Source organism: Polypterus senegalus, chromosome 8 (assembly GCF_016835505.1).
Source record: "Polypterus senegalus isolate Bchr_013 chromosome 8, ASM1683550v1, whole genome shotgun sequence".
Lineage (NCBI taxonomy): Eukaryota > Metazoa > Chordata > Cladistia > Polypteriformes > Polypteridae > Polypterus > Polypterus senegalus.
The window spans coordinates 74,948,510-74,960,892 of NC_053161.1; the positions used below are offsets into that span (position 1 = coordinate 74,948,510).

Sequence of the window (12,383 nt, forward strand, 5' to 3'; positions counted from 1 at the left end):
TTATTAAGCTTCCTTAATTCCATTCACAATAACAATCTTGAAACCAACTAAAGAAGCACTGGACTTGTTAGGTAGGTAGGGCCCTCCATCAGGCCCTTGAGCATGGCCCTTAATCTGCAATTGCTCCGGGGCGCTGTACAGTTAGCTGACCATATGCTCCGATCCCAAGCTTCTCTCTCTCCCTCTCTGTGTTTTCTCTGGACAGTAAGTTGGGGTATGCGAAAAATGACAAATTCCTTATAATTATTATTATTATTATAATACACTCATACATGTACTAACATTTATTTACATAGACCATGAAAATCTTAAATAAGATTAGAAAACTTGAGCACCCTGAGAAAAACCCACACAAAAATGGGGTCATCATGAAAATTCCTCACAGACGAGCATCGGGTGCAGGATTTATTTTAAACACAGGACGCTGGGTCCATGACACAGAAGAGATAGCCACCACACTACCCTGCCACCAAAATATAATATAGTACAATTCCTACTGTAGAGATTGCCATGAAGATTGATTGAGCTTTGTAATGCACTGTGAGAAATATTTCATTAATGGGAGTTTTCTCTCCAATCTGATGCACCAGTGTCTGCCTAGAGGTGACATTAAGCCATATTAATGTGGTAATGTCATAAGGAAAAGTCATTTTTACTCTTTGCCTTTAGTGTGCAATAGATTCAAGGCAATCTGTAAGAATTGTGAAATTTGAGCACATTCATACTGTTATTTTAGAACTGGGTGTCAGTGAATAAGCATACCCCTCAGCGTTTTGACAATTTTAAGGCTGCATCAAGTGCATTTGAGAGGACAGCATGCACTTTGTGGAATGTCAAATACTATATATGTGTCAAGTTCTATTTATGTCAAACTTTATATAACTTGAAGGACATAAGGACTATAAAACTGTATCTTTTATTGCACAATGTTGTAAATCATAACATCCAGTTTCAGCTTCTTTATGTATACTTTTTTTAGCTTTTTCCTGTCTCCCCATCCTCTTTTTTCATCCCTCTTTTTGATTTTGTCTTTCCTTTATTTTTATGCTATGTTTCCTGGTTTGTGTTTTTCTTTAACACCTCTGCCCTTTTATTTTCATTTCTTTTTCTTGGATGGCTACCCTGCTTACCAACCAATCCTTCTGATGACCTTACAACCGATTCATACAAGAAGGAATATTTCTATCTGTCTGCTTAGCGCTACAAAGCAGAAGACAATTTCCGTCCATTTTTATCCCTTATCTAATGCGATGTCTGATTATAATGGTTTGCTTTTTGACAGTCACACGACTGGGTTTTTTAGTGAAATATGGAAGGCAGATCAATTAAAATATGGAATGCACTCTGCTTTTTAACAGACTTACAGTACCTGCCTTTTTCCTATATTTATAGTGAACAATAGTTTCACATACTATGCATATTGGTTGGATATGTAAGTAAGACTATCACTGTAATTTGTAAATGTGTCAATATTACTACAACTACTACAACTACAAAGGTGGGCAATCCATTCCGTGGTTACAATCTGTTTTGAGATTCTATTGGTCTTGACTAACATGAGGGGTGGTTCTGGGCATTCAAACCCAATGTGGTCATCTCCTCTCTGGAAAAAGGCAACACACCTACACAATGCCCTCGACTTTCATGGATTGAAAACACATGTATTCTGTGAGCGACTAGTTAACACACAGACACAAAGGAAACATGGAAACTCCAAGGTAAAGGGCCGCAAGCCCCACAATAATTATTTCAAAAGACTTTCATGTAATCCAACTTCAGTGGCTCCCAGTCACTTTCCTCATTACCACAGAACATTTGTCTGAATGTCAAGAGAGGCAGATGCCTCCTTGAATACAACAAAACTTATTAAAATCCTCTGAGGAAGAAACCTGCTGTATTCCTGCAGAAGTTCCTGATCATTTTTAACTAAAGTGACACATTGTAAACATACCACACTGGCTAAAAATAGTGGCCTACCTTCCAGCTTGTGATTTTTGACTCATTTTTTTTTTTTTTTTGCATGTGATCTTTATGTTCGCTTAATTCCAGTATTCCATGACTCCATCATATATTCTTTTTTCTATCTTAGATGTACCATAGAATGCCTTGTGGGACTTGGGTTGGCTTTTGATGGTAGATCCCCAGAGATATTTTTTCCTACATTAGGTTTACTTTTTCTCTCCCTATTGACTATCTCACCCTTAGTATAATTAGTTTATTTGATCATTATTTTTCTTACTACTATTTGTAAAGCACCTTGAATTATACTTTAAATAAATGTTGTTGTTGTAGTTACACAAATCAAACTTGTTCAACAGACAAGGATCATCATTGAAATATTGCATTATGGTCAAATAATATTTTCTATACTAGGATGCATGTAAAGAATGTAAAAGTAAGGAGGTACTTAGGTCAGTTTTCTAAAGGAGATTTAACTCCAATAAGTTCAGAATAGATAGAGTATAACATAACATCCGAACCTGCTTCATTCGTTTCCCATAATGCAGCACTGGGCACAAGGGAGTAGACACCCCGGATAGGGCAGTAGGACATCACAACACCCATTCGCAAAGGCCAACTTTTAATCACTAATTAACAATTGAAAAGTATATTGTTGTGGATATCAATAGAAAACCAGAATCCCTGGAGGACTAGTGGCTCTGAGGCTAAGGATCTATGCTGGTGTCTGGAAGGCTGGCAGTTCAAATCCTGTTACTTCCAGAAGAGATCTTCCTCTGTACAGCCTTTGAGCAGGGCCCTTATCCTGAAAATGCTCCAGGGGAGCTGTACAATAGCTGACCTGGCACCCTGACATCCAAAAATCATGCAAAAAGACAATTTTCCCTCTGCGATTAACAAAGTAGTATATCACATCAAACATGCTTGCAGGTACAGAGAGAACATGGGGGTATTTTCCGTACATCGCTTAAATCATCTGAGATCAGATGCCTCATCTTGGATGAGTTAATGCCAGTGAAACTCATCCGGGAGAAGTCGGTTTTTCAAAAGCAGCAGTGTAGTAGATTAGTCTACCTGGATCTAATCATCCGAGATGAATGCGCGCGCCAAGTGAAAAGCCCATATATATTGAGTCTAGAAAGCATGATCAGCAAGTCTTTGACAGGTTACAACAAAATGACGAAAGAACTGGCGGATCTTTTTCACACAAGCTGTGCGTGCGTGTGTGTGTGTTACTCAAAGGATTTCAAGATTTAATACGCACAATGGGTAACAATGCAAAAACTACCCAAACCAGAAAAGACGGCTGGCAAAAAGTGGCCGACAGATTAAACGCGTGTGCATTGAACTTACTGAAAGCAGAGTTTCATTTCCTATGTGTCAGATTAATTATTATTTAATATGTCATAATTCCAGATCAAACGTGAGCAGAAGGAGAACATGGGGACAAGTCAAAGTGAAGTAAGTACAAGAATATACTTCAAACTAGTAAATATTGATATATAACTATTTAAAGAATTGTTGACATAAACAATCATATATACTGTAATATAAAAACATTAATTTTAAAGCTAGTAAGAAGGCAGACAAGCAAAAAACAGGTGGAGGTCCACGCGGCCCAGACCTAACCCCTGCGGAAGATTTGGCTCTCCAGCAAAACGCCCATCGCCCTGTTTCTGAGGGCATTCCAGTGGGAAGCTCCTCCTCAGAACCAGTGGCAGGATGCAGTGGTCACTTCATTTCAGATAAAGGATGGTCATTGCATGTATTTGTCCTCAATGTGTGCCATAGGTAGGTTCCATATAGCCCTCTTTTTTGTTGGGTGAGTTGCAGTGAATGTCATATCCCTAGAACCCGTGTCTGACCAATGAAATATTGACGGAGGTCAAATATTTGATGAAGACACTGTGTCTGATTATTCATCAGGAGGAGAGGTACATTTTCCAACTTTTGTTTGATCAAACTCCACTCTGATCAGTCCCATGTGCCCCAATCACATTTGGAAATCCTGGGTAATGAGAATGTTAGGCTGATTGTGAGATTCTTTGTGGAACTGTGGGTGTTTTTGCCTGTGTATTACCTACCTGCAATGGCATGAAACGCCTCTTTTATTGTCTGCATATGCAGGTGTCCAGGAAACACTATGAAAACCTGATGGAAATATTTCAGAGCCAAACAGACTTTACGAATTGCCTGGCAAACTGCACTTTTAGACAGACTTTCCGCATAGCCTACAGTACAGTGATCCCTCGCTATATCGCGCTTCGACTTTCGCAGCTTCACTCCATCACAGATTTTAAATGTAAGCATATCTAAATATATATCACAGATTTTTCGCTGGTTCGCGGATTTCTGCAGACAATGGGTCTTTCAATTTATGTTACATGCATCCTCAGTTTGTTTGCCCAGTTGATTTCATACAAGGGACGCTATTGGCGGATGGCTGAGAAGCTACCCAATCAGAGCACGTATTACATATTAAATAAAACTCCTCAATGATATACGATATGCTTCCCGCGCGCTGCTTCGCACACTTAAAAGCTCTAACAGCCCGTATTGATTATTCATTGGTTGCTTTTCTCTGCCTCTCTCTCTCACTCTTTCTGAGAAATACAGGCAGATACTTATCCAACGTGCAATACCATCAGGGAGGCGTATGATTGGCCCCATTATCTGCTCCTGACGGAGGGGGTGTGAGCAAAGGGGCTGTTTGCCCAGTGGCTGTTTGCATAGAAGATACGGACGCTCCTCTAAAAAATGCTCAAAGCCTACCTTCACATTGATCCCTTCATTGCGGCCGCTTTATCGCGGTGCTTGCATACTTAAAAGCGCACCAGCCCTATTGATTTTTGATTGTTTACTTTACTCTCTTTCTGACATTCTCTGCTCCTGACGGCGCACCTTGAAGAGGAAGATTTGTTTGCATTCTTTTAATTGTGAGAATGAACTGTCATCTCTGTCTTGTCATGGAGCACAGTTTAAACTTTTGACTCAAGGGTTTGTATTTCATGTCTAGAGGGCTCTAATAATGTTAAAAAACGTATTTAGAAGGTTGTAAACAGGTTTTCAATGCTCTAACTGCAAAAATATTAGATTTATAAATAAAGAATCGTACTTCTTGGAAATTCATTTATCTGTCTGGAGCGGATCAAGCGCTATAAACGAGGGTTTAATGTATAACTGTGCGGAGAATATTTATAAACAGTGTGGGAGAGTTTCTAAGGGCTTAAAATATATAAAGATAACCATACAAAAATATGGTTTCTACTTCGCGGATTTTCACCTATCGCGGGGGGTTCTGGAACGCAACCCCCGCGATCGAGGAGGGATTACTGTATATAAAAAAGTGCCGCTTGCAAAAAACCTCAAAGCAATGTATACTGCCTGTGTGGTTGTGAGAGCCCGACTTCGCCGAGTTTGACTTCGAATATAAGGTGCTAATAAATCTTTAAGGTACAATATTCCCCCTCGGCTAAAGCGGTATCTTTCGAAAAGAATTTCATCCGGGAACAATAAAGGGTCTTGCCGATTGCGCAAAACCCTTTCTATATGAAATTCTCTTCTTATAATTTGCGTACCGATAGCAATTGGTCGCTCATTCATGAACGGCAAAGCTATGACTGAATGAATTCCATGCACGGACACTGATTAAGTGTGTGAGCTAATCCTTGTTTACGTAGAACAAACCTGCTCCGAGCAGGTTTGAGGATTTGCTGCTATGACAACATATCCAGCACGAGTTTCAAAAAACCGACAGATCAGGCCAAATGGTCAACTATTACATCCGGCTAAACGAGTAATCCACGTACGAAAAATACCCCCCATGCAGACTCCACACTGACAGGGTGCAGGATTCAAACCTACTTGCTGAATCCTTGAGGCAGCAGCATTAGCCACTGTGTAGTGCAGTGCTTATGTACCTGCTTCAAAATAATATTTAAATCTGTATATAATTTACTTTACCCTGTGACCCTGTAGTTAGGATATAGCGGGTTGGAAAATGGATGGATGGATAATTTACTTTAAAATAAAGAGGATCATTTCTTTATAAATGTTCTCATTCAAGGTTTATGCACAGATATACTTGGCTCCTTATGGCAAACTAGTGTCCTCACCTTACGTTAAACATTACTAGAGATATAACAAAGTGAGAAAAACATTTTATTGACAGCAAGGTAGCTCAGTTTTACTTAAACCTAAGGCTTTATTGTTTACAGTGTGCAGATTTTCTTATGCATTCATGGTTCAAAAGTATACAAATTTCATTTCTATTATGCTGATTGCTGTTTGAATAAAGTTTCTCTAAATGTTCCCTTGGGTCTGCATGAGGTTGTTAGTTTCTTTTCCAACCGATTTAATAATCCGAGGCTAATTCTAGCCTTTAATCAAATTCTTTGCTTAATTAGACTCCCCATTCACCTGCTTCTCATTCATGTCACTTTGCATTGTGCTTTTTGAAGACATTTACAAAAGACGTGTACAGTACTGCTTATTAGAATTTCACCCCTGTATTTTTCAATATACCAAAAAAGCAAAACAAAAATGAAAGAATCCACATTTAGGAACCATTTGTGCCTTAAAATGTATCATCAAAAGAGGGAAAAAAGTATCATTTACATTTTTTTTTCTTAAAAAGTGTAGGGAAGCATGAAAAATGTTCTGCTGCTTTGGGTTTAATCTCTATTAATTGTGAAATAAATTATTCAAACATCATTACATTCAAGGGACAGCTTGATTTGTTGTGTTGCTCTGTTGCAAGTATCTGTATCTGAGAATACTGAGCCAAACTAAACCTCAATGAAGTACATTTTGAAAATTTTCTAAAATGTAAAGATAGCATCAACAGCATCCCTTGAACATCTTCAGGTCATGGTATAATTACAATTGTCGATCATTTTAAATACAGAGTCAGGGACAATTGTGAATCTTAAGCGATAATGAATACTATTCACTGGTTCAATGATGCCAGGTCAGTAATTATAAGTTGTTTTCGCTGTGAGCACATAATAACCATAAATAGTTGTAATTAGCTACCATTTTTTTCCAAAGTGACAATCCAGTGTAGTGTACTATCTATTTTTTGGTTAAAAAAACAAGACAACATTTTTGTATCTTAAGTAAATGCCAAACTTTATGGATTCTAGAATAATAAGAAGATGCCTACAAATGAATTTGTTTAATTCTAGAGAGTTCAGAGAGGATTTAAGCAAGTAAAGTAAACTGCTGATAAACTTTACACAGCTTAAATGCAGTTTTCGTTAAGCAATCAGATCATTTCTTGGATGACACGCATTAGTGTTCCTGCCTCACAGCTCCATGGATTTAAGTTTGACTACTCCTGATGCTGGCCCGTTCTCCCTGTGTTTGTGTGGCATCTTTTCTCCAAGAGCTCTGGTTATCCACTCAGAGATATGCAGGATATATTAATCTGTGTCACAGCATGCCCAATGAGGGACTGGCTTCATGTTCAAGGTTTGTTCCAGCTTTGTTTCCCAAAAGTATATGGAAAAAGTGGATTTAAATGTGATTTATTCTTGATAGCTGATATTTTACTGATCTTAAAGCTCTGAATGTTAAATGATCACATCTGCTTGGTTTTAAATCTTACTGTATCATAAAGTTCTCTGCCACACTAATAATGCAAGACATGTACAGAAAATAAAAGGACAATATGTTCTTATTAACCTGATTAAGCAAAGATTGGTGCCAGGGTGAAGCTTAGCATCTTAGCATGACCACATTCTAGCTGGGATGGCACTCTGTTAAAGGGCGCGTGCCAACACTGTTACATACTCCACAATATTCAGGCTGACAGCATGTCTTTAGAATGAAGAAGCAAATCAAAACCTGGACAGAAAGAACAAGTAACCAGCCCCCGCAAAAGGCACTCAAACCAGAAGTGGAACTGCGGTCCTCAAACTAAGAAGAGGCTATAATATCTGCTGCGTCAAATGCCGACAAATCAATCGTGCGGAATATTACAAAAAGAACACCTAACAAAACAGCTGATTAAAGTACCATGAGTGCAAAACAAGGCCAAGGCACCGTAAAAATTTTATGACCTGTCTTACAGTGGATACTTGCGTGAACTTGACAAACATTATAATTGATGTCATTTCATGATGGTGTTTCCTTTAAAATATTCATCAAATTGTTCATGGCAGTAAATACCTTTTTTGTGAGCTGTGTACTGCAGACTAAAACTGAAAAAAGTGAAGTCCCCTGGATGGGTTGTAAAGAAATAATTTACATGAAGTGAACTCAAAGCATTTCTATCATTAATAACTTAGGAAATAGCTTGATTTAAATTGACTAGGAACCATAACCTGTATTAAAACTACATACTGTAAGCTGAGTCTGTAATGCTAGATGCCTTTTAAATTTCTATTCCTCCCGAGGAAAGAAAATGAAAAAGAAAAGAGTGGAAGCAAAAATGTGCATGTCGGAAACACAGGGAATGGTAAGATATTATTGCCGGCCTGGGGTGCTTTTGAGTAATTATTTAAAAAAGATTAAATGTAAACTGAACATATGTTACTATCATAAAACAATTGTTCAGCAGAAAAACACCAACAGAAGCGCCGGTCTGTCAGAGTTCATTGCATTTATCCCACTTTTATTATTACTGTATAGGAACTCCCTCTCTCTTGGCCTTTCTGTAAGAAGACCCACTTAGTCTTGTCTAAAAGCCCACCTTATCAGTTTTGCATTTTAGATTGACAGTTCCTCAGTCCTTGGGCAGCATGACGAGGGCTGCTACCTCAGGATCTCAGCATCTCTGGTTTGAATTCTGCATCCGCTGATGTGTCTGCAAGTCCTTCCTGTGTCTCTGCGGAGTTTTCTTTGCTTATCCTGATTTTCCTCTCACACCTCACAGACACGTGTGGCATTATGCTCTGGCCCTTTCTGAGAGAGAGAGTGTGGTCCATATGTACAGCTTGGCATTCTATCCAGTGTTGTTTCCTGCTTTATACCCAGTACTGCTGGGACTGGCCTCTTCTTCTGTCTCCCTGAATGATATTAAATGTACTTCAGAATGTTATGTTAATATGCTTTCTGTCCTGCAGTGAAAGTGACTCTGCTGTGCTGATGGCTGCCTCCTCCTGCCTCTCAACTTCGCTGCATGCTTTGAGCCGTTGATGTCTGCAGGCTGCTCCTTACATCTGAATTAGCCTGTATTCTATTTGTTGCATGTTCTTGTGTTCTTGTGCCATTATAAAGCTGCAGGGAGCCAGAGCTTCTCCCAACAGCACTGAATACAAAGCAGGGGACAACCTTGGATGGGATGCAAGCCTCTTTCGGTTGAACGTACTATACAAAATGAAAATTGACTTGACTACATGTTATGAAGGCCTGATCTACATCATCTTCAAAAGTTCTTTTAAAAGGGTGAGCAATAGATGCAGGTGCCTGTCATGACTTTCAATTTCTAAAATACGCAAGCTGAAACTGAAATGACTTAAAAAAAAAAAAAAGTCACGTGTGTCAGCTACTGTAACTCAGAAATAGTATCAATTACTTAAGTATTCATCTTCAACTCCTGCCATAAATTATTCATTTTCTGCTGTGACTTACATACTGAGTACTAATCATAAAATAATACAATTAGAGGAAATAAAGGCAACACATTTATCAAAGTGTGGGCAGATGTAATATTTAGTGTTCCGAAAACAAAAGTGAATTATCTTAAGCAGTTGCTGATTGCAGGTGGCACTGTGGTGCATTGGGAGCTGACAGCTCCGGTATTCTAGGCTCAGATTCATATGCAGTGCTTGGCTGTATGGAAGTTGCAGGATCTCCCTGTGCCAAAACGGACTTTTCTTGCATACAGTATTCCCGTCACATCTCCAAGATGTTAATACTAGACTACCAGGACCTTCGCACTCTCCATACTTGATTTCTGCTTTAACTCTACTGCAGTTGCGACAGGCGGGGACTTCCCGTGACCATAGGTGTGAATGGCTGAATGGAAGTTGACACACATCTCCAATAGTCTGGGTTCATTATGCAGTTCAGTCACTGACTGGGTGAAGTCTGTATCCCCACATTTTCCTTTCACTTTCCAGCTTGACACTTTTAACTGATCTAATGTGAGTGCAGGATAAGCCCTCAGATGTACCGATGTCCCATTTGTCCCTGTGCAGTTTGGCTAAAATCCAGCTTTCACTAACCATTAATGAATTGAATGGATGTGGTACAGGGCTATTTCAAGTCCTCCTTCTAAAAGATGTTATATGTAATGAAGATTAATCGAGTGATTACAGTTATAGATTATGGCATAAGATTGGCATATACGATATAAGCCCTGCAGTATACTGCCATGCCATCCTGGTTAGTGTTACCACACCATCATATTGTGAGGGTAGCCAACCTTACATGAAGAAGCTTCATAAGATTATGACACAGAAAAGCATTTTAAGTTGTACAGCTCTTATAAAATCTTTATTGTCAGTTGTGTCAAATCTGACTTGGTGAAACATCAATCAGAACACACACAAATGTCTTGCTGGGTGCCTACTTAGGCAGATATCACTTCTCCATTCTCACTTTCCCTCCTTGTCCAGTTTCCTTTCTAAAACATATGCATGAACCAAGGCCAGTTTTGCAACTTAACTGTGGAAGTTGGTTTGATTTCTTTTCTCTTTCTTTCTTTTTTTCTTTCTTTCTTTCTTGTTTTGTCATTATTTTTTTTTCTGCCAATGCCTCCAATGGATGCTTGTTTGGTTTCTGCCAACTCATTTGTTTCTTACGGTCTTTTGAAGAAAGAGAAAGCTTGCTTTAACGCAGTCATTTCTTTTCTTTCTGATTTGGTCCAGATAAATAATTTATTTAATTTGTTTAGTTCTTTTATCACTCTTTGCTGCGACAGCCTCTTCAGTTACATCAAAAAAGTCACTTTTATGAACGCTTAAGCTTTCCTTGCGCTGCTTTAGAGATGCCCAAGTCACAGTGTCTCATTGACATCAGCTACATTGTTCCCTTTGCTCTAACAGAACACACTATTTTTTTGTTCTAAGGTCATTGGTCATACTTTAGAAAATGTGCGTGCTTACCTTTGAATGGCTCCAGACAGCTCAGTGGGGTTCTGTCTACAAGAGGACAAAACAATGAAGAAATTAGTTCAAGCAGTATTTCAAGGGCACAAAAGCTTCAAATCAATGCAGATTGCAGATTTGTTCAATTGCCATGAGATGACAGACAAGCCTGTACATTTCTGAAGACCCTGTTTGCAAAGATGGACATCATGAGTGTCATGCAAAAGCCATTTAAACCAAAGGCACCATCTCAAGTATTAATGACACATGTAATAATAAACATATAGAGCATTCACAACACATGTAGGAAATGACTACTATGATAGAAACACATTTTGCTCATAATGTATTCAATTTACAGGGCAGTTTATGAGGAAGGTGAAGCTCTAAGGGCAGTGTAATGACACCCACTAGAGAATGACTGAATGGCTTTCGGGGTGAGCTCATTTTTACATGACTTTTCTCTCTTCAAGTAATCAGTGTCTAACTTTATGTAGCTCTTTTCCCACCAACTGCTTTCTAAAATGGTGCACACAACATTTTTCTATGCAGATTCTACAATGCTGTCACCACTTCTATTGAGTGTCCAATGCTACCATGATAGGCATAAGCTTCCCGTGGCCTGAAACAGGTAATACAGATTATAAAATGAATGGATGGGTATTTATTCATTTTTATTACAGATAAATCCCTTCAAAAGAGCCAATTATTTTGACATTGGCCAAATCCCAACTGTTTTGATGTCTACCAGTATTTCTTTAGCATTCCTAATTGATCTAGGAGAAACGTTTGTGTAATGTAGTATACAGTATGAGGCAATTATGCAAAAGACTCTGTGAATACAACTATTATTCTGAAATGCACTCTGGGACACTCTTCCCCTAACCTGTAGTTTTCTTGGTTATGAAATAAATTGAAATATTTTCAATAGGATTAGAGAAAATCTCGGTAATTACTAACACGAATGGAGATAAAATCATCGAACACAAAAATATAATGTGCACTTTTAGAGACTACTATAAATCCCTATATACTACTGAGTTTAAAGAAGACAATATACAATCTAATGCATTTCTGGATAAATTACAGATACCACAAATTGACGCTATTAGTGTGGAGGAGCTCGATAAACCTCTGTCATTATCAGAATTACTGGATGCTATAAAGTCACTCCAAGGTGGAAAAGCAGCAGGCCCTGATGGCTACCCTGCAGAGTTTTACAAGAAATTCTCCGCTCAGCTAGCTCCCCTCCTATTAGCAACATTTACAGAAGCCAGAGATAACCAATCTCTTCCACAAACCTTTCGCCAAGCACTAATCACTGTCTTTCCAAAACAAAATAAGGACTTATTACAATGTGCATCATACAGACCAATTTCACTTCTGAAT

General features: G+C 38.6%; 1 protein-coding gene across 1 annotated transcript in view; it reads right to left on the reverse strand.

The window, feature by feature from the left end:
* Positions 1 to 12,383, reverse strand: part of celf2 (cugbp, Elav-like family member 2) — a 533,587-nt gene that overhangs the window by 365,908 nt on the left and 155,296 nt on the right. The window contains exon 2 of the mRNA XM_039761305.1: positions 11,013 to 11,048. Within this exon, the coding sequence (XP_039617239.1) occupies positions 11,013 to 11,048 (36 nt within the window). The remainder of the gene's footprint in view (positions 1 to 11,012; positions 11,049 to 12,383) is intronic.